General features: G+C 46.2%; 1 protein-coding gene across 3 annotated transcripts in view; it reads right to left on the minus strand.

The window, feature by feature from the left end:
* SMG6 (SMG6 nonsense mediated mRNA decay factor) overlaps window positions 1–23,969 on the minus strand; it is a 236,513-nt gene that overhangs the window by 114,561 nt on the left and 97,983 nt on the right. For all 3 annotated transcript variants that reach the window (XM_059909059.1, XM_059909061.1, XM_059909060.1), the window contains exons 11-13: window positions 22,828–22,944; window positions 14,814–14,982; window positions 2,399–2,600 (exon numbers count right to left, since the gene is read on the minus strand). In XM_059909059.1, the coding sequence (XP_059765042.1) occupies window positions 2,399–2,600; window positions 14,814–14,982; window positions 22,828–22,944 (488 nt within the window). The remainder of the gene's footprint in view (window positions 1–2,398; window positions 2,601–14,813; window positions 14,983–22,827; window positions 22,945–23,969) is intronic.

Genomic DNA, 23,969 nt, shown 5'->3' on the forward strand with positions numbered 1-23,969 from the left:
AAAAGATCATTCCAGTGGCTGTGTTGAAAACAGACTGGAGAGTAGGAGGAGGGAGGAATAAGAGAAACCAGTCAGAAGGCATTTTGTTGAATCGAACTAGGGTGTAGTGGTAAGAAAGAGTTGCATTTGTGTTTATTTTGAGGGTAAGGAAGACGTGGATTGCTGACGGATTAGTTATGGAGGTGTGAGAAGAAGAGAGGAGCCAAGAATAACCCCAAGAATTTTGACATGAGCACCCCCAAAGTCAAAGCTGCCATTTACCGAGATGGGAAGACTGAAGAAAGACCAGGTTTGGGGGAGAGAAATTCAGGAGTTTGGATCTGGAGATGTTGTGTTGGGCACACCTATTTCACAGTCCTTGAAGAGGAGACCCACCTTAGTCTCAATGAGCTGTGACTGCCCCGGGCAGCCTGTGATTCACGACCACAGGCTGAGGGCATGGACCACTGGCTCTGTGTTCTTCTTGCCAGGTCATATATTGTATTTACCATATACTGTATCATACACATGTATCATATGCTAACACTAAAGCTGGGAGAGCTCATGAGAAAACAGGGCTTAGCAAGTCTAAAGCTGGACAGGACTCCTTCCTTGTTCTGCACTGAAAGACAGCTGACCCAATCGCCAACTCTCAAAAGCACCCTCCAGAGTCAAGACCACCCTGTGATCACAGAAAAACAGTACGTACTAGGATTCCCCTGGCCCAAGCCATGACTACCCAGTTTCTCTTCCAACTCTTCTAACTGAACATCTTCCACAAAGTCTGAACTTTGTTAGCTGTCCTCTGCCTCACACACTACAACTCCCCATTATTATTCCCTTCTGAGACTAGAAGAGCAGGATTTTATTCCAACTTCTCATTGGAAAAGCATAAAATGAGTACTCCTCTTGAGAGACAAAGGTTCTCACATTCCCAGTATTAACCATTAAATGTACCCAAAGAGAATGAGTTTTTGATATGTCAATGTCTAGAACCTTTATCTATGTATAGAAATGTAACCATAGGGAATATATGAAAAAAATTCTACTATAAGGAATCACCTGTTTATAATAGTTCAAAAATTCAGGACAGTCCCTTGGTTCAATAAGGCAAAGACTGGTTAAAGAAATCTTGGCATAGAAAAGAATACTAAATGATCATCAAAAATGATTCCGAATAAGAATACATTAAAAGATACTACATGAAAAAAGCAAATTATAAATAACATGTATAATATGACCCCCAGTTTTTTTGTTAAAAAAAAAGTGTGTGTTTTTATACCATAAGTTAAATATGATTGTATGTAATTAGCAAAAATAACAGTTATGTTACCAGTTGGTAGAGGGATTGTGGATACGTTTTTCTTCTTTTTACTTGTCTACAAGGAACATATATTCTTTTTTCACTAAGAATGAGTTAAAAAATTTTTATATTCAACATAAAATCTCTCATATTTGTAGCTTATGCTTGGAATTTAGTTTTTACTATCTGACATTAAAAAAACCCAAAAAACCAAAAACGACTACCTACACCTCTATACATACTTCATCTAAGTCAAAAGACTTCCTTCTGAGAAGCCACTTGTGGACTCTCCCCGAAAGGCTCTCCCCTCGGGGATGTGATACTAACGACTCCACAGAGGGGTCAGTCACTGAGTTCCCCCGCTCAGCGCAGGAGACCCTGCTCCCAGGGTCTGTGGGCACGACTTCCCCAGCCATGCAACCGCTACACAGGAATGTGAAGCAGAATGGACTGCTCTACTCTCCACACCTGGCCACAGACACAACTGTTAAGCAGAGACTACGAGTTCCACAGTCCCCACCAGGGCAACAGGCAATGGGCTTTGTTTTCTATAAACAGACAGACAAGGAAAAAGTTCAGGTTAAAACACAGTCCTCGGAGGAAGAAAAATAGAAACCAGGCAGCGGGGAATGCTTCATACTCCTAAAAGCTTTTTTTGTAAGTTAACACATGGTGTCTGCTTCTCTCTAGTCACCTATTTATCACTCTCCTCCTTAGAGAAGGGAAAAAGCCCTGGCTGTTTTCCTAGTGCAGAGTTTTGTGGCTGGGGGGAAGGATGAAAGGGGGGAGGAAGGAGGGTGCTTTAAGCATGATGCAAACCATTTGGAGCTGAGTGAGAGCACTGCCAACACAAGCTGCACTATTTAAACAAGTGAGGAAATGATCGTATATACAACATGCCAGTGAGCGCACACACACACCAAAGGAAGTCGAGAGGGCTTTTTTTTTCAGGACGCAGAGCTGGATGTCAGCGGCTAAAAGGTCGATATTTTCCCTTAACACCCTTCTCAATGACTTAATCATGTTCCGTTTGCACAGAAAACTTCCCAAGAATAAAAAGGTCTGGAGAATTAAGAGGAGGGGTGAATGGGGAGGGATGTTTGGCCTGGGGCTGACCTTATCCGAGGTTTTCTCCACGTAGCAGGGGTCCTGAGGGGCAGCCAGCAAGGGTACAAAGCCCGAGAGAAGCCGATCCTCTTCCAGGATAAGGAGGGTGAGGTCATCGTCCGGGTCCTTGTACAGTGGCACCTCAGACTGATTCACTGCAGTCAGTATGTTACAGAAATCAGCCAGCATCGACCATACATCCACAGCAACCCTGTGAGAAAGAAGGTAAGAAAAGAAGAGCAGCTCTAAAGAGGAACCAGTTAAAGTATTCTAAGCACTTGTGGGCAGGGAGGTACTCGTGGCACTTGCTGTCTACGGCTGGCATCTGCCAGGAAATCTAACCCAAAAAGCTAGGATACTAAATTGCGCCCGTGGCAGTAATCTGGTGGGTGTGTGTCCATCTATGCAAAGTTGAAATTGATTAGAGGGAGTTTTTAATCCTAACCAGAAAGGAAAAAGAACTTAAGAGCATCAGTTGCCTAATGCAGGTCCTGTCACCTTTCCAGACAGTGTGCCTGAGACACTTATTCAAACACTCAAGACAACCAGTGCCTGAGGCAGCTCCCAGAATTCCCCTTCTCCTGTCCAGCCAAGTATATGCCACACAGACAGCAACACAGTGCCAATCTCCCCTCCTCCCACGCAGCCAGAGGGGCCAGTCACACCAGGCAAAGAGTCATGTGGTTATTACCTCCCACCCCAGTCCCCTACAATGCTTTAGAAATCTCTTCCTACATATAAGTAGGAAAACAATCAAGCACACCCACCAAAAACCACATTCCTGGCCTGCCACGATCTTCCCAGGAGGGTAAACCTTCCCATGCATTTCAGCCGACAAACCAGTATCAGTGCTGTCTTGGCCATCCCTCTCCCTCTCCTCTCCCTCACCTGTGGAAGGTTAGATATAGGGTGACCAACTGTTCTGGTTTGCCTGGGATTTGTCCCAGTTTTAGCACCCAAAGTCCCATGTCACCAGAAACCCCTCAGTCCTGGGCAAACTGGGATGACTGCTCATTCCTAATTGCACATCACCAAGTCCTAGTTGAACCTAAGAAATCTTGAAAATGCAAAGTCTAGCTCTCCCCATTTCAAACTCCAGGGCAGAATTAGAAAAAGAAGGTTCATTTCTCTGTCACCATCATTTGTCAAAAATCTACTGTGGTTCATATCCCTGCTTTGATGGGTGCTAACGATCCTTAAGAGCTTTTTTTTTTGTCTGCACAGGACGCAGCTCAAATAGCCAAACTGTAGTCAGATCCAGGGCTTGCCAAATCCATAGGCCCTGGGCTGTACAAGACTTGGCTTTCTTTTCCAGAAGACTACCTTAACCAGGGACTCTGGAACAGGCAGTGCCCTATGGATGCTAAGTTGTACTCTAAAAGGAGTGAGCTGCACAGAAGAACAAAGAAAAGCTTTACAATTAGGCTCAAGAGGTGGAGCGGCAAGAAGCAAAGAGAGCTATAAGAGCGAGCTACATCCTGGAATCTTCCCAGAGGAGTTACTGCGCATGAGCCAAATCTGCTAGGGAGGGGCCTCAGACCTAAGCAATGTGTTTCTCCTGGAGACTGGGAGCCTTTGGGAGATGGCAGAGAAGAGGGCATTCAAGGGACACGGCACTGAAGGTGATGCTGGGGGAGAAAGTGGAATAGAGGTGTGGGGACTCCTTGACTGGCTCCAGGTGGAAGGAGGCTGCACTGGTTTATTTACTGTAATCACTGCACTAGGAAAAGGCAATGAAATGAAACATCTTGTTTTCAAGAGTGTCCTGGGAACCAGGCGGAACACAGCTCCATTAATCATACAACGGCACATAATCAACACACATGTACTGCACAAGTAACTCGCCTCACAGGCTTTGCCCAGGAAAAAGAACATGTTTGGGAAGAATCACCGGAGGGACGAGAGTTTTCTAAAGCCTCTCTCTGCACAGACACCGACAACCAGGCTCATTCACAAAGCTCCATCTTTTGGCTCGGCTGAGTTTGGCTGTCAGAAATGTTTAAATATGGAAAAAAATAAACAGTTGCAACACGTTTTAGTGCAGAGATCTGCCTGAGCCCCTTTGTGATGTAATGGGAAACGCAGCATTCAGGCTACCAGCTGTAGAATAAACAGAACTTCGAGGGTTAAAAGGAACTGAACTTTCCACGACCCCATCTGCAGAGAAGAAAATAATAAGAGGAATGATGCACTGCCCCACAGCTCTGATAGTTTATCCTCCGGTCCCGGCTGCAGAGACAAGCACCGGATGTGATAGGGCTGCTCAGGGCCGCCTCCGAGGTTAGCGCTGCCCATGGGAGACGCACAGGGAGGCTCTTCCAGCTCCCCGCTTCCTCCCCCAGTGCCCTGCTGGCCACTTGAGCCCACTGCCTGAGTCTGATCCCACAGCGCTGGTGAGCTCTGGCCGACAGGCCCTGCTCGGCTGCAGAGCAGCAATTTGGAAAATAAACAGGAAAGACGACAGTGAGAAGGAAGAAGGTGAAAAGTCTCCCAGCTGAATTCTTGGCTTGAGGGCCTTGGTTGGTGCTGTGCAGGTCAAGGCTGCTTCAGGACGTAGATGGGGGTGGGGGGTGAGGGCAGCAGCATCTCCAGCCAGGGAGAGGCAGCAGAAAATTACCAACGGCTGCCACAATGCGAGGCCCCACATCCCTCTCTCATCCTCCCACCCCTACCATCTTGGATCCAAGACGAAGGAATATGTGGTACCATGTGGTTCTCATTACCATGCTCCCTGTCCCCTAAGGCTCAGATAAACCAAAACTGACTCCTCCCAGCGGCTGCTGGCCACTACTAGGGACCCCTGCCCACATCTGCCTTTTGCCCATTACCACCCACCTTGTGCCAAAACCTTAAGACTCACTGCAAAAATGAAGTGGATGAGTGTTCCTACCCTAGTATTGATTTGTAAGATAGCAGCTGATGCCAAAAGACATAGGAAGTATCCTGAGTTCCCAACTCAGAAATGTAAAGTGGCCCAAGGGCCAAGCTAGACTGAGCAGAGCCAAGGGAATACACAAAATGCTCCGATGAAGGGTCATTTCTGCCCTGATCCCGTCAGTCTGGTGTGTGATTCTGAGTGGCCACTTTCTTCTGGTATTGCAGTGGGACGGCCCCCGATCACTTCACATATCATCAGTTCTCTCCTCTCTCACTGAGCACCACGACCATGAACACAACTGACTGGGCGCCCATGGACCATACGGTGACCCCCACAGAGGGTGGGGCAGAGGGGAGTGTCAGGAAACTAATACTAAAAGGAAGAGGTACTCTGAAAAACTAGGTGAGATGTCTGAACTCAGAAGTTAAGATATTTGCAGAAGTATGAGGTGATTCCTGGAACCTGGGCAACATTACCTCAGCTTACCCCGATCAGGCCTCTGGGCCGAGAGGTCAGTTCCACGGGTGAACACAGGGTTTCCTGTCTGAGCAGAAGGGGAAAAGTTAGCCTTTTCCTGCTCTAGTCCTTATCCCAGCTGGGAGTGCCTTCCAACCTTCACCCCAATCCAGTCCTTGGATTCTAAGGATTCAAGGTTGGCCTGGGCCAAGGAGCCCAAAGTCAAATTCTGGTGGTCGAGAGGAACTTTAAACAGCTCCCAATCTCCTAGAAATGCCTGGGAAATGACTCCCCAAAAGAGTTTTCAGACATTCTCAAGCCACCTTTGGTTCTAAATGGACCCTCTAGAGTGCTATAGGCTTGGGCAAGTCCCTCTGGCTTGCTGTGGTCCCAACTCATACTTTGGGAAAGCTCCCAGAGTCCAAAAAAATCCCACCAAACAGACACAAGGCAGCCAGAGAACATGAAACTGCATCCAATGAGTCTGTTCATGGCTCTCAGAATGGTGGCAAGGGAGCCTCTCAAGCAGCTGTGATGTGACTAGTGAGCAGGGATCAGCAGTGGTAGGGTGACCCGGTGGCCCAACCCCACAGAACACACCACACACCAGGAAAGCAGCCCTCTGGCTGGAGTCTGAACACCAGATCCTAGTTTGGGACAGACCAGCAGTGGCTAGTTATAGGTATGCACTCAGGACCAAGGCTCACCCACTTCCCCACAGACATGCACTCACTTACTCCACCAGGAAAGGAAAAAAATAAGAGTTAATTTACTTTTTATTGCCTCAGAATTCCAAGGTTTAATGTAGCTGTCAGTTTGAGTGCAGTGCAGCTGCTGGCCGATACAATGCAGCCCAGGCCAGCCCAGGTGACTAGGGAAACACATTTCACAGAAATGAACCAATACACACACTGTTGGCTGGCTGTTTGAGGGGATATTGACTTGGGGAATCAGATTAAACCTTCAGGCTGGGGTTAGCTCTGCAAACAGCATTAGAAAAGCAGCTTCAGTCCAAGGAACTGAGAAGCCCTGATCTCAGGTGGACCAGTGGGTTTCTGTGTTTCTACCATTTTGGAGTTTTCTCATACGATCTGTTACTCAACTACGTCATGCTCGGAAAGATTAAGGTGTGAGATATGCGAGGCAAGTTATACCACAACAACCTATCTCTTTCCTAGAACTCAGAAAGAAAGGCAGATCTGCCAGCTTTATAGGGAAGAGGTCAAGAATGAACTTTTCTGCAAACTCCATCCGAGGACAGGACTGAAGGAGGAAGACAGTTTGGAGAATGGAGTACTAAGGACCGACCAGGGCTCAGGCCATCCTTCTGGCAAGTCTAAGGAGGACTGAGCCCTCACACACCCCTTCATATTTTTACTGGGGGAACAGGCTGACTGGTGATTAATATCAAGTACAATGACCCCATGTTACAAGCCTGCAGGGGCCTGTGGAGGTGGCCATTTCCTGTGTAATACCAGCTTGTTTAAACACTAACATTCAAACTCCACAGCTGCAGAACAAACCCGGAAAGAGTTGAGTGAGAAGAAGCCCTGCATTGTGTTTTGGAGCTACGGAAGATCAGAGAAGTCCTACAGATGGGAAACGAGTTGGGTCTTTTGGTTCCTGGGGTGAGATGCTCTGGAAATACAGCTAAGATGGCATAGAAACTAGGCACAAAGAAACTGAAAAAGAGAAAGTCCATGGACTATAAACACAAAAGGGGAAAGGCAAAAGGCCACAGCAAGAGAAATGCTCTTAAGATATGTAATATCTTCTTTTTAAAACCTGTTTGCCTATGGACCATCATATTATAGCCCACAACTCTTCACACGGGGTTCAATGGCCAACGTTAAGACCACTGTAGCCCTGGAGGACTTCCCACCCAACTGGACAAAACTGCAGGAAGTGAGCAGATAATAACAGAAATGGACCTGAATCCAACAAGTCTGGTAGAGTCAAAAGAATAGTACCTGGGTTTGAAATAGCTTAGTAAGCTCCTTGGAAAGCCAGGATGTCATGCCAACTCTGTTCTCAGTAGGCTGAGGATCTGGTTCTGGTATCAGGGCTAGGCAGCTCAACAGAATGGGGTAGAGACTGGGGGAAGGTAGGAGGAGAACTATGCAGCTCCCTCTGAGATTTAGGAACTACAGTGTATTTTCCAGATGCCACCATGATATAAACCGGAGACAAAGTTATCAGGGATCACTATTCTAGGAGTTAAGACATGGGCAGCAAGATACCATCCTCCAAGAATAATAGCTGTTTATTAGGTGACCACTAAAAAATACAAGACTCAGTTAAAGAAGATCCTTTCTGCCTTCCTAATTTATACAAACAAGTCAACTTGGGCCCTTGGAAGAGTGCCCAACTTAAATTAATTCTGCCCAATAGGGCAAAATCAATCTGCAGCTCAGTCACCCTGCACTACTCAAAGAACACAAACTTCATGTTCTAAGCAGTGCAGCTGGAGCCCTATGGCCAACAACAGGTCACGGTAACCTCATTCCAGGATTTCTCAAGTACCTCTAACTGTGCCTCCCTCAACCTCTCTCTAGGTCAGTGCCTATTTGACTTCAGTTCTCCCAAGCTACACTCAGATGTATAGCCTCTGTCGCATCACTGTGGTGTGTTAAACCCATCAGCACTGTGTGTTTGGGAAAGAGCAGCCCCCAGGGGACCTTGACATCGCCACGGCATGAGTGGAGCCCTCGGCGGCCTCCCTGGTGCGGATTCTCACGGTTCCTGCCTCTCTAAATTTTTAGCTGTAACCACTCCAACACGTCTTCTTAGTTTAGCACACACTGGACCCAAATAACCTCAGCCCAGAGCTGGAAAGTACTCTCCCTGGGGTCAGCGGCTGTACCCTGCTGGGGTCAGACTGGAGCCTTGGGCCAACACCCCTTCCTCTCACAAGAAGTCCTGTGGGAGGAGTGGGGAGGGGACAGCGGCTCCTGCCGTGGGAGAGATCACGTGTGCCCCACACTCAGCACTTGGAGGAAGAGGAACCCCCTGGTGCCAGGCTATAGTGCTGACGCCCCAACCCGGAGCCAGGGAGACTGGGTGGGGAGCCAGGGTAGCAAAGGGGCTTCCCACAGTCACCACCACTTCCTTCAGGGAAGTGCTGATGGACTATTACTTAGTGACCTCCCAAAATGCCCTTCTGGGAAGACGTATTAAGCGTCCTTGAAGGGGTGCCGATTAGACTTGGGATTAGTTCTTATTTCAGAACTGCCCTATGAGGGTGAGTGAATGAGCTGCTTTTTAACTCAAGAATTTCTATCTCGTCTACAGGGTCAACACATGTAGGCTCCCTGCGGAAATGAGCTTACTGCATACTCCCTCCATATCCCCATGTCTCCCTGTGTGACGGCACCTCAGAGGGCTCCCTACAAGCCCCTTCCAGCATGCTCTGTAGACTATACAAGACAAGCCATGGAAAAGCAGCAAGTCCAGGAATTTCTGGAGTTTTTTTTTTTTTTTTTTTTTAACAGTGCTCCAATCCAACAGTGTGATAAATGCATCCGAGCTACAATTAGGAAGATATATAGCATCAGAATGCGAAGGTCTGGGCAGCCTGGTGAAACGCGGGCTCTCCAGAGCCCCAGCTATGTTTCCCATTATGTAACCCTGGTCATGGGCAGACAGCCAGACTCCAAATGAAAAAGAGACTCTGGCTTGGCACTGGTTCTATTTTCCTATCCTCATTCGGGGTCAGCGCAGTGTCATACAGCTGCAGAGAAAGCTCTGGGGATTAAACCTGGGAAAGCCTCCAAGACCAGGACCTGGGTTCAAGTACCAGCTGAAAGCAATAAACCAACTGCCACAGCTGGGCTAGGTTTGGATGTTCTCAAAGTCCCCTGACTCTTTCACTTACTGAGAACTAGAGATCAAGATGAGGGAAGATTTGGCTTCAGCAGAGACTATGAAATGAGGTAGGTTGTCCCACTGCCCCAGCCTTGCCAAAGGTCCTGGGGTGCAAGGGGGCTACGCTTAGGCCCATGGAAGCCTGTTGCTCTGCTCCTCTCCACCACCTGACATTCACAACTTGCCTCATGCTCACTTGGTAAAGTGGGGAGTAGCTGCCCCTCCCCTCTAACAAGAGGCCTGGCACAGAAACTGTGCTCCCCACTCCACCCCCACCCCCACAAGTAGACGGCCCCTCCAAACACTGTGGTCTGTTCTAACCAGACCAAAGCACTCCACACTGCCTTTTACAGTGGCTCAAGGCAACTTTCCACACCCTGCTACAATCCTCTGTACCAAAATCTCCTGGGATATAAAGCCATCCTATTACGACTCCTAACAGATACAAATGGGAAGTCAACATACTTACGTGCTGACTCCAGCACACACACCTACTAAGTGCCACTGTTGTGGGAAGGCACAAACAGACCTGAAATCCTGCCCTTGTCACTCTGCAGTGTCAGTGAAGTTCTGTCATCATCATTCTAAGTGCTCCATATGTGCCTAAGTGGCTACTGCTTAGGAAAAGTAAACTTGACCAGAAAGAAGAGGAATATGGGCAAAGGGGAGAGAACCAAGGAGACTACTGATGCGCTTCAGAATTCCCCTGAAAAAGTGGAGGTGCTTCGAAATGACTAACTGTGCAAGGAAAGATGGTAACACAATGAAAGACAGAAAGGGAATGAAGGGAGCAAGATTAAACAAGGGTCCAAACGTGTCAAGGAGACAATTTGGGAGTAGGGAATTTCTGGAGGAGAAGCAAACTACAATGTAGGCTATCTGGTCACCTTTTCATAGGATCAGTGAGGAATCTGTCTTGCAGAGAACAAATGCAGGCGAAGACCAATGAAAACATGCAAAGGAGAGGCGTTAAGTGGAAGCCATTTCCTTCCTACTCTCTTGAGAGCGTTCCTAAACCCTCCAAAATGAAGAGCAGCACAAGGATCTTACGAGTGTCAGAGGGATTACTGTTCTGACATCTACAGAACTCTCTGGAGTAAGTTATTCCCTACAGCCTTAAAAGAACAGTCTCCACAGTATGGAAGATCAGTGGGTATAAGATGTCACTTTGAAACCTACAGAAGAACCACCATACCTTGCCAATCTCTCAACCATAGTATTCACTCGGTGAACGTTAGGCAGTTACATGAGAAACTAGAAAGAAGGGAGGTAAATTCTTATTCCACTTTCCACTGCTTGGATTTGAAGGCTATGAGGTGGGATGACCCTCAGTGGTGGTCAGACCAGGTTTGCTCTGTCCAACAGTGGCACCAGCCCTCAAACCACCATGCCTTGTGGTCAGGCCCCAGGATGGCAGAGCCCCTCCTTTATGCTTAAATTTGCATTCCAGAGACAACCAGCCGCTGATCCTGATTGCAAAGGGAGGCAGTGCAGAAGGGGACTCTATTCTCTACCACACTGACTTTGCTAGCCTAAACTGGACTCATCAAAAAGTAAGTTACAGCTACAGGAACTTGTTTAGTAAGCAATCAGATTCAACATATTATTTGGTCAGATTTGCTATCCTTGTGCAGAAAAGTCTGAAAAGACTAAGCAAATTTGATTCGAGTGTCCCAACCCCCTCTGCCTTTCTGTAGTCTTGGAGGTGAAGCCCAGCTGGGGATGGATGTAACTTGGACCACGTGCCCAGCTGCAGATTGAGCTCTTGCCCAAAGATGGGCAGCAGCTCGCATGAGCCGGCAACGGGCCATTTGCTCCAGCATCCACAGAGAAAACAGATTCAGCACCTTAAGCAAATGAAGCCCAGCACTTCCTGTGTGAGGTTTCCATTTCCTCAGCCAAACAAAAGCCAAAGGGAGCAGATGAGGGAGGAGGGATAAAGGGAGACAGGTCGCAGAAGAGAGTTAGCGGGCCTGATGGCCAGGATATGGGTAAACAGGGGCTGGGTGGACCATATCTAAGGTTGTGAGGTGGGGTGACCCAGGGAAGGCCCAAGCTCCAGGGACAGATGGTCTGCCTCCCCACCCCCCGAGAGGAAGGGAAAAACACTCCGTGACCCCTGCACATGCTCAGAAGCAGTGGCTTCAGATACTTGGAGAGCAGAGCCCTTCCTTGTCAGTTTCTTTCCAAAACTGCAAATTGCCTAGTCGGCATCTTAGATTAACGGCCTGAAAACTTTGAGGCTGTACATGTTAACTCTTCAGTGAACACTGCTGGGAAACAGCTGCCCCCTAGCCAGCAGATCGGTCTGTTCCTTTGTGTGTCCACAGCTCCCCAGCTCAGGCTCAATCCTGGCTCACGAGGCCTCAGCCTGGAGTGCATTTTGAAACCTAGAAGGGTTCACAGGAAAGATGCAAAGATTTGTTTGATGCTGTGAGCATCACTCACATGGTTACAGAGCTAGAGCTGGGGGGGGCCTGGGGAGGGCAGGCTTAATGGTCCAGGGGTGTTTCCTGGGGTGAGGAGCAAGGAAGAAATGGGACGAAGGAAATGTAGGAAAGAGTCAGACTATATAGTCCACACAGAAAGGTCTAACTGCTGGCCAGAAATCTCTGCTGCAGTCTTCCCTCTGTGGGTCACCCATGAGTCTGGGAGACTCACATGGCTGGTCCCCAGCCCAGAGAAGCACCCCTCCCCACTCCCTAGAAATGCCACTGGCACCATCCTAGGTATCCATCCTCCATCCTCCAGGACTTTCCCCCTCCCAGGGAAGAGCACTGGAGAAGAACGACGAGATGCTGGGTATGGATGCTTGTTCCCAAACACACATACACACACCCAACACAGAGCCTGAAGAACTCTGAGCGCACTACACCTGCCAGAGACCACAGTACAGCGGATGGGGGAGGGAGGAATGGAGGGAGGGGAGAAAGGGAGAAGGAAAAGTTAAACAGAGAGAAAGAGAGACAGAAACACCAAGGGAGAGACAGATAGGAAGAGAGAAAGAGTAAGGGAGAGGGAGGGAGAGAGATGGACAGTCAACAGAGTTGACCAGAAATAGGCACCTACGTGCACACACATTAGGACACTCTTAGGCAGACACAAACACACACACAGTGACCCTAACATACAGAAGAACAAGACACATAGGAACATGGATATAGATGAGGAGCTGGCAAACTTTTTCTGTAATGGGATAGAGAGTAAATAGTTCTGGCTCTGCAGACCATACGGTCTCTGTCACAACTACTCAACTCCACTGCTGCAGTGTGAAAGCAGCCATAGACAAAGTGTAAACAAACAAGCATGGCTGTGTTCCAATACAACTTTATGGACACTGAAATGGGACTTTCGTATACTTTTCACAAGTCATGAAGTCTTACTCTTTTTATTTTATTTTTTCAACCATTTAAAAATGTAAACCATTCTGAGCTCATGGGCCATAGCTTGCTGACCCCTGAAACAGATACACAAACAGCAGAGAGAGACAAACAGAGTCAGGCAAAGAGGCAGGCAGGCACAAGCCAAGACAAGCTGAGACAGGCAGGGAGACACAGGCAAGGCAGGTGGATACAGGCAGACCCTGTATCCACATATACAGAAATCCCTTGCCCCCCAACAGAGAGACATAGACTGACACACAGAGACATACTCACAGACAAATATGGACATGGACACGGGTAGTCCTGGGCACAGACACTCAGGAACATATACAAACACTCCCACAGGACACAGCCACACACAGAGAGACATGGACAGGACCAAAGCAAACATGGACTGACACGGACCAAGAATCAGACACAGACATATATATGAACACACAGACACGGAGACAGACACACAGTGAAACAGATTCCTCACGGGGACACAGGGACCCTGTAAAGAGATCCACACACAAGGACAGACAGAGACGCAGACACAGATATGGACACAGCACATGGACACACATACATAGACAGACATGGAAAGGCACACCAAAAGAGCCTTCGATAGACAAATCCCCGGGGACGGACACACACACACACACACACACACACACACACACACACACACACTCAGACACACACAACCAGACACACATAGACAACCAGACCCAAACAGACATACCCAGATCTACAACTCACACATCGCTACAAACACAAGAAATAGCCCTACCTGGTTGCACAGCAACGTGAACGTACCATTCCACTGACTGTATGCTTAAAAATGGTTAAGATGGCAAACTTTGCCACATATATATTTTACCACACGTCATATGGACACACAAAGAGATCTACATAGAAACACCCAGCAGACACACATACTCCCCAGACCAACACACCCCACATCAACACACAGAGACAGGGAGAGGGGGTGGGATGTGCTGCGGGGACAGGGAAGAAGTGAGTGGGAGAGAGGGGTGCATGCTCTCACCATTCCCCACATACTACAACGTCGTGAGAGGAAGGCAAGGAGACAGAGTGCGCAGGACAGCACGAGAAGCAGCAAGAGCCTGAGAGATGCACAGAGATAAACTAAAAGGGAGAGAAAGAAACAAAGTCTCTCACACACACTGACTGACACCCACCCAGACTCAGCAGGTAGCTGCGGAGACGGTGAGTATGAACAGTACGCAGTAAAAATTAGCAAGATCAAGGGGAAGGAACAAAACAGAGCAAGCTATGGTGTGAGAGAAAGAGAGACTGAGAGGAGGAGGAACAGGTGGAGAACAGGCCAAAACAACCTAATACGTCAGAGGATGAGGAAGGTGTTCAGGGAAGGGGAAAACCCAAGTTCAAATGAAGAGGGAAGACAGAGGGCTTCCCTGGTGGCGCAGTGGTTGAGAATCTGCCTGCTAATGCAGGGGACACGGGTTCGAGCCCTGGTCTGGGAAGATCCCACATGCCACGGAGTGGCTGGGCCCGTGAGCCACAACTGCTGAGCCTGCGCGTCTGGAGCCTGTGCCCCGCAACGGGAGGGGCCGCGGTGGTGAGAGGCCCGCGCACCGCGATGAAGAGCGGTCCCCGCACCGCGATGAAGAGTGGCCCCCGCTTGCCGCAACTGGAGAAAGCCCTCGCACGAACCGAAGACCCAACACAGCCAAAAATAAATAAATAAATAAATAAATAAATAAATAAATAAATAAATAAAGTAGTTAAAAAAAAAAAAAAAAAAAAGAGGGAAGACAGAAACAAGCAGGCTGCAGGACGGGGGCTGTGGGAACACCGGTGGGCAAGGCTGACTCACTGTGAGGGCAGATCCAGGGATGTGGGTGGAGGATTCCAGGTGTCTGGGTAGCCGAGCATCCAGTCTGACCAGACTTTCACACTGGGGAGCAGTTCCTTCAGGTCCGGGACGAAGGAAGACACCTTGATGTCATCTTGATCCTCCTCCTCCTCAGGAGAGGACAGCTGAGCTGCAGAGGCAAAGGGTGAGAACTGGGCCTAGGTCTGCTGTGGCCCGCGAATGAGGCCTGGGGCACTGGGACGGCAGCAAGCTCTTAGGGAAGGGAGACCAAGTCCACAGGACAGCTGGGCCCAGAAGTGAAGGACAAGTGCCAGCACCTGAGAGGATTCTGAAAAGCAGGACAAAGAGAGAACCAGGGCACTGGGTCCGCCCTGCAGACAGCTGTCTCTGTTCCACCTGTGGCCTGGCTGTAGCTGCTACCCTGGCCTCCGGCCCCTGCCCCCACCCACTTTTAGCCTTCCTCCAGCACAGTGCTGAGATGGCACCAGGGTTCATGCCCAAACTGTACAACCTGAATTTGATAGTGAGGACGTATCAGAGAAACCCAAATTTTAGGGCGTTCTACAAAGTAAATCTCCTGTACACTTCAAAAACGTTAAGACCATGAAGGACAAAGGAAGACTGAAAAACCATTCCAGATTGCAGGAGACTAAAGAGACATGACACCTAAATGCAAAGTGTGATCTTGGAATGGATCCTAGACCAGAAAGAAACTTTTTTCTTAAAATTCTTTTTGGGACAACTGGTACAAACTCAATAAGGCCTGTAGATTCAATAATAGTACTGTATCAATGCTGGCTTCCTGATTGTGATAAGAGTACTGTCATATAAGAGAATGTCCTCATGACTAGGAAATACACAGTCAAGTATTTGGGGGGAAAAAGCTACCATGTCCACAACTTACAATCAAATGGTTCATAAAAAAAAAAATAACAGGGACTTCCCTGGCGGCGTAGTGGTTAAGATGCCATCTGCCAACGCAGGGGACACGGGTTCAAGCCCTCGTCTGGGAAGATCCCACATGCCACGGAGCAACTTAGCCCGTGTGCCACAAATACTGAGCTGGCCCTCCAGAGCCCGTGAACCACAACTACTGAGCCTGTGTGCTGCAATTACTAAAGCCCACACGCCTAGAGCCCGTGCTCCGCAACAAGAAGCCTGCGCACCACAACAAAGAGTAGCCCCTGCTCGCCGCAACTAGAGAAAGCCCACGCACAGCAACAAAGATCCAACACAGCCAAAAATAAAATTAAATAAATAAAATTTTAAAATAAATAACAATAAGCATTAGGTATAGGTGTGTGTGTGGAAAGAGAGAGAACTTAAAACAAATATGGTAAAATGTTATCAATTAGGGAATCTGGGTGAAGGGTATGTAAGAGAGCTGTTAGTATTATTCTTGCAACTTTTCTGTAAATTTGAAATTGTTTCCAAATAGTTACCCCTACCGTCCCTCCAAAAAACAGGCAGTCCCAGAGGCTAGAGGCATTCACAAAAGCTGATGCGGGGTTCAAGACGGCGGAGTAGAAGGATGTGCGCTCACTCCCTCTTGCGAGAGCACTGGAATCACAACCAACTGCTGAACAATCATCAACAGGAAGACACTGGAACTCACCAAAAAACATACCCTACATCCAAAGACAAAGGAGAAGCCGCAGTGAGATGGTAGGAGGGGCGCAATCACAATAAAATCAAATCCCATAACTGCTGGGTGGGTGACTCACAAACTGGAGAACACTTATACCACAGAAGTCCACCCACTGGAGTGAAGGTTCTGAGTCCCACGTCAGGCTTCCCAACCTGGGGGTCCGGCAACGGGAGGAGGAATTCCTAGAGAATGAGACTTTGAAGGCTAGTGGTATTTGACTGCGGGACTTCTACAGGACTGGGGGAAACAGAGACTCCACTCTTGGAGGGCACACACAAAGTAGTGTGTGCATCAGGACCCAGGGGAAGGAGCAGTGACCCCACAGGAGACTGAACCAGACCAACCTGCCTGTGTTGGAGGATCTCCTGCAGAGGTGGGGGGTGGCTCACCGTGGGGACAAGGACACTGGCAGCAGAAGTTCTTCTGGGAAGTACTCCTTGGCTGAGCCCTCCCAGAGTCCGCCATTAGCCCCACCAAAGAGCAGGTAGGCTCCAGTGCTGGGTAGCCTCAGGCAAAACGACCAACAGGGAGGGAACCCGGCCCCACCCATCAGCAGACAAGCAGATTAAAGTTTTACTGAGCTCTGCCCACCAGAGCTGAGACCCAGCTCTACCCACCACCAGTCCCTCCCATCAGGAAGCCTGCACAAGCCTCTTAGATAGCCTCATCCACCAGAGGGCAGAGAGCAGAAGCAAGAAGAACTACAATTCTGCAGCCTGTGGAAGGAAAACCACGTTCACAGAAAGACAGACAAAATGGAAAGGCAGAGGACTATGTACCAGATGAAGGAACAAGATAAAACCCCAGAAAAACAGCTAAATGAAGTGGAGATAGGCAACCTTCCAGAAAAAGAATTCAGAATAATGATAGTGAAGATGATCCAGGACTTCAGAAAAAGAATGGAGGCAAAGATCAAGAAGATACAAGAAATGAAGAGCTAGAAGAATTAAAGAACAAACACCTAGAAGAATTAAAGAACAAACAAGCAGAGAGGAACAATACAATAACTGAAATGAAAGATACACCAGAAAGAATCAATAGCAGAAATTCCCATAAGGTTAACAGCTGATTTCTCAGCAGAAACTCTACAAGCCAGAATGGAGTGGCATGATATATTTAAAGTGATGAAAGGGAAGAACCTACAACCAAGATTACTCTACCTGGCAAGGATCTCATTCAGATTTGACGGAGAAATCAAAAGCTTTACAGACAAGCAAAAGCTAAGAGAATTCAGCACCACCAAACCAGCTCTACAACAAATGCTAAAGGAACTTCTCTAAGCAGGAAACACAAGAGAAGGAAAGGACCTACAAAAACAAACGCATAACAATTAAGAAAATGGTAATAGGAACATACGTATCGATAATTACCTTAAACGTGAATGGATTAAATTGCTCCAACCAAAAGACACAGGCTCGCTGAATGGATACAAAAACAAGACCCATATATACGTTGTCTACAAGAGACCCACTTCAGACCTAGGGACACATACAGACTGAAAGTGAGAGGATGGAAAAAGATATTCCATGCAAATGGAAATCAAAAGAAAGCTGAAGTAGCAAGACTCGTATCAGATAAAATAGACTTTAAAATAAAGAATGTTACAAGAGACAAGAAGGACACTACATAATGATCAAGGGATCAATCCAAGAAGAAGATATAACAATTATAAAAATATATGCACCCAACATAGGAGCACCTCAATACATAAGGCAGCTGCTAACAGCTATAAAAGAGGAAATCGACAGTAACATGATAATAGTGGGGGACTTTAACACCTCACTTACACCAATGGACAGATCATCCAGACAGAAAATTAATAAGGAAACACAAGCTTTAAATGACACAACACACTAGATAGATTTAATCGATATTTATAGGACATTGCATCCAAAAACAGCAGATTACACTTTCTTCTCAAGTGCACACAGAACATTCTCCAGGATAGATCACATCTTGGGTCACAAATCAAGCCTCAGTAAATTTAAGAAAACTGAAATCATATCAAGCATCTTTTCTGACCACAATGCTATCAGGTTACAAATCAATTACAGGGAAAAAAACATAAAAAACACAAATACATTGAGGCTAAACAATACGTTACTAAATAACCAAGAGATCGCTGAAGAAATCAAAGAGGAAATCAAAAAATACCTAGAGACAAATTACAACAAAAACACGACAATCCAAAACCTATGGGATGTAGCCAAAGCAGTTCTAAGAGGGAAGTTTATATCAATACAAGCCTACCTCAAGAAACAAGAAAAATCTCAAATAAACCATCTAACCTTACACCTAAAGGAACTAGAGAAAGAAGAACAAACAAAACCCAAAGTTAGTAGAAGGAAAGAAATCATAAAGATCAGAGCAGAAATAAATGAAATAGAAACAAAGAAAACAATAGCAAAGATCAATAAAACTAAAAGCTGGTTCTTTGAGAAGATAAACAAAATTGATAAACCTTCAGCCAGACTCATCAAGAAAAAGAGGGAGAGGACTCAAATCAATAAAATTAGAAATGAAAAAGGAGAAGTTACAACGGACACCACAGAAATACAAAGCATCATAAGAGACTACTACAAGCAATGCTATGCCAGTGAAATGGACAACCTGGAAGAAATGGACAAATTCTTAGAAAGGTATAAACTTCCAAGACTGAACCAGGAAGAAACAGAATATATGAACAGACCAATCACAAGTAATGAAATTGAAACTGTGATTAAAAATCTTCCAACAAACAAAAGTCCAAGACCAGATGGCTTCACAGGTGAATTCCATCAAACATTTAGAGAAGAGCTAACAGCCATCCTTCTCAAACTCTTCCAAAAAATTGCAGAGCAAGGAACACTCCCAAACTCATTCTACGAGGCCACCATCACCCTGATACCAAAACCAGACAAAGATACTACAAAAAAAGAAAATTACAGACCAATATCACTGATGAATATAGATGCAAAAATCCTCGACAAAATACTAGCAAACAGAATCCAGCAACACATTAAAAGGATCATACACCATGATCAAGTGGGATTTATCCCAGGGATGCAAGGATTCTTCAATATATGCAAATCAATCAACGTGATACACCATATTAACAAATTGAAGAATAAAAACCATATGATCATCTCAATAGATGCAGAAAAAGCTTTTGACAAAATTCAATACCCAATTATGATAAAAACTCTCCAGAAAGTGGGCACAGAGGGAACCTACCTCAACATAATAAAGGCCATATATGACAAACCCACAGCAAACATCATCCTCAATGGTGAAAAACTGAAAGCATTTCCTCTGAGATCAGGAACAAGACAAGGATGTCCACTCTTGCCACTCTTATTCAACATAGTTTTGGAAGTCCTAGCCATGGCAATCAGAGAGGAAAAAGAAATAAAAGGAATACAAATTGGAAAAGAAGTAGTAAAACTGTCACTGTTTGCAGATGACATGATACTATACATAGAGAATCCTAAAGAGGCCACCAGAAAACTACTAGAGCTAATCAATGAATTTGGTAAAGTTGCAGGGTACAAAATTAACGCACAGAAACCTCTGGCATTCCTATACACCAACAATGAAAGATCAGAAAGAGAAATTAAGGAAACAATCCCATTCACCATTGCAACAAAAAGAATAAAATACCTAGGAATAAACCTACCTGAGGAGGTAAAAGACCTGTACTCAGAAAACTATAAGACACTGATGAAAGAAATCAAAGATGACACAAACAGATGGAGAGATATACCATGTTCTTGGATTGGAAGAATCAATATTGTGAAAATGACTATACTACCCAAAGCAATCTACAGATTGAATGCAATTCCTATCAAACTACCAGTGGCATTTTTTACGGAACTAGAACAAGAAATCTTAAAATCTGTATGGAGACACAAAAGACCCCAAATAGTCAAAGCAGTCTTGAGGGAAAAAAATGGAGCTGGAGGAATCAGACTCCCTGGCTCCAGACTATACTACAAAGCTACAGTCATCAAGACAATATGGTACTGGCACAAAAACAGAAATATAGATCAACGGAACAGTATAGAAAGCCCAGAGATAAACCCATGCACCTATGGTCAACTAATCTATGACAAAGGAGACAAGGATATACAATGGAAAAAAGACAGTCTCTTCAACAAGTGGTGCTGGGAAAACTGGACAGCTACATGTAAAAGAATGAAATTAGAACACTCCCTAACACCATACACAAAAATAAACTCAAAATGGATTCGAGACCTAAATGTTAAGACCGGACACTATAAAACTCTTAGAGGAAAACACAGGAAGAACACTCTTTGACATAAATCACAGCAAGATCTTTTTTGATCCACCTCCTAGAGTAATGGAAATAAAAACAAAAATAAACAAATGGGACCTAATGAAACTTAAAAGCTTTTGCAAAGCAAAGGAAACTACAAACAAGACGAAAAGACAACCCTCAGAATGGGAGAAAATACTTGCCAACAAATCAACGGACAAAGGATTAATCTCCAAAATATATAAACAGCTCATGCAGCTCAATATTAAAAAAACAAACAACCCAATCAAAAAATGGGCAGAAGACCTAAATAGACATTTCTCCAAAGAAGATATACAGATGGCCAAGAAGCACATGAAAAGCTGCTCAGCATCACTAATTATTAGAGAAATGCAAATGAAAAGTACAATGAGGTATCACCTCACACCAGTTAGAATGGGCATCATCAGAAAATCTACAAACAACAAATGCTGGAGAGGGTGTGGAGAAAAGGGAACCCTCTTGCACTGCTGGTGGGAATGTAAATTGATACAGCCACTATGAAGAACAGTATGGCGGTTCCTTAAAAAACTAAAAATAGAATTACCATATGACCCAGCAATCCCACTACTGGGCATATACCCAGAGAAAACCATAATTCAAAAAGACACATGTGGGCTTCCCTGGTGGCACAGTGGTTAAGAATCTGCCTATCAATGCAAGGGACACGGGTTCGAGCCCTAGCCCGGGAAGATCCCACATGCTGCGGAGCAACTAAGCCTGTGCGCCATAACTACCGAGCCTGAGCTCTACAGCCCGCAAGCCACAACTACTGAGCCCACGTGCCACAACTACTGATGCCTGCGCGCCTAGAGCCCGTGCTCTGCAACAAGAGAAGCCACGGTAGTGAGGAGCCCGCGCACGGCAACGAAGAGTAGTCCCCGCTCGCCGCAACTAGAGAAAGCCCACGTGCAGCAACGAAGACCCAACGCAGCCAAAAATAAATAAATAAATAAATTTAAATTTATACGTATTAAAAAAAAAAAGACACATGCACCCCAATGTTCACTGCAGCACTATTTACAATAGCCAGGTCATGGAAGCAACCTAAATGCCCATCGACAGACGAATGGATAAAGAAGATGTGGTACATATATACAATGGAATATTACTGAGCCATCAAAAGGGAATGAAATTGGGTCATTTGTAGAGACGTGGATGGATGTAGAGGCTGTCATACAGAGTGAAGTAAGTCAGAAAGAGAAAAACAAATATCGTGTATTAACGCATATATGTGGAACCTGGGAAAATGGTACAGATGAACTGGTTTGCAGGGCAGAAATAGAGACACAGATGTAGAGAACAAACGCATGGACACCAAGGGGGGAAGTGGGGGTGGGGGTGGTGGTGGGATGAATTGGGAGATTGGGATTGACATGTATACACTGATGTGTATAAAATGGATGACTAATAAGAACCTGCTGTATAAAAAAATAAATAAAATTAAATTAAAAAATTAAAAAAAAAAAAAGCTGATGTGGCAGGGTAACAAAAGAGGGGCCTCACCACTCATCAAAACTAATCCAGAAGCTGAAAGAAAGATACACCCTTCAGCCCTACCTTACACGGCTCAGCAATCAGGCTTGGAATTCTAAGGGCAGCCTTAAAGGATAAGGGGACACTGCTCAAACCAAGGGCTAAAAAGAACCCCTGCTCTGGTCCAGTGAGTCTCCCGAGATGGCTGGTCCACAGTGGTTATAACCCCCACCAGGTACCCGACAAACAGGGACATACAGATAGAGGGGGAAACCAAAACATGGATTATGAACACCAAGGGAAACTCATTTTTCTTTCTTTTTTTTTTTTTTAAGTCGCAGGAACATGCAGTAGTTTAGAGGTACGTTGAAAATCCTAACTATTAAAGGTGAAGAGAGAGAGAGGAGGAAAGAGGCCTCCTCTCCTTTCTACAAGGAGGAAAGAGGGCCATAGAGGAAATGGGACTAGTTAGGTGGGCAAAAGGAAGCCTGGAGTAGAGGCAGAAGACGCAGAGAAAGCAGCGTGGCATTCTGAGCTTGTCTGGGCAGGACCCAGGAGCTGGAAAGTCCACCAGTCAGGGCCCCTCATCTGCTTACCTTTGGCTGATTCCTTCAGTAAGTAAGTGCAGCGCTGCACCAGGAGTGAAAACATGGCCAGGCCCAGGGCTGCGGCTTGCTCCTGGATCACAGAGCGACACTCCTCCGAGAAGCAGTCTGAGCAGGAGCAAAGGAAAGTCCATCAGTATCCTGGGGGCCAAGGGCTCCTCTTCCCTACCTTACTAGGTGCAAGTCCTTGCTTGTATCACCGAGCTCCTTTCCCTTCATCTAAGACTGGTGTTGTAATATTCCCTCTCTCAAAGGGTAGTCGAAAGGCTAAATAAAGTAAAGCACGTGAAGCACTTACCACGATGACCGGCCTATGGGTAAGCACTCAATAAGGTTATTATAAGGCTCACTTGTGTAAATTCTGTATCACATCACTTCCCCAGGATCAGTTACCCCAAGGCGAGCAGTCTGAGCCACAGCTGCATGCTCTCTGCCTTTAGTTGCCTGCTGATGATGTGAAGCAATAACAACAAGAAGTCATATCTAATTAACTCAGTCTCTCTAATGTAGAGATAGCGGGAATACAATCACCAATTAAGATCAGAAAAATACAAATTTAAAAGTTATCTTCTTGAATCACCAACCTTTGTTTCCATCCTTACCTTCTCTCTGTTCCTCCTCCTCAGAGAACACACATGAAACAAATAACCTATTTTCACCGCATAAGTTAACTTTATATAGGACAGTGCATGGCACATAAGCACTTAATCAGTGTTAGCTTTAATTTTCACAAGTTCTTTCCCCTAGGGCTAAGAAATAAATCTGGTTTCCAATACTAGCACCCTATCCCCCTCACTTTCTCAGCCTGCCCAACCTCCCTCTGGCTGCAGGTCAGGGAAAGGAGCCACCTTGGTGGTGGCCAGGGCTATTCTTCAGCGGGAGCTACATACACACCTTCAAACCACTGCCTGTACCTGCCCCCTGTCAGTGGCCCTCCCTGATAGGCACGTCATCCAGACTTGAGAGAAACAGGTAACAAACAGAAGGCAGCAGTCCAGCCTGCAGCCTCAGAGCAGGAGACACCCTATACGCACAGGAGACGGAATCAGGGGCCGGGCTCGCTTGCTCTGGCAGCAGCTGATCTGTTAATTCCTTCTGTCTGAATACAGGAGAACTTCCAGAATCTCCAGGTG

The sequence above is a fragment of the Balaenoptera ricei genome, chromosome 20 (assembly GCF_028023285.1).
Source record: "Balaenoptera ricei isolate mBalRic1 chromosome 20, mBalRic1.hap2, whole genome shotgun sequence".
Lineage (NCBI taxonomy): Eukaryota > Metazoa > Chordata > Mammalia > Artiodactyla > Balaenopteridae > Balaenoptera > Balaenoptera ricei.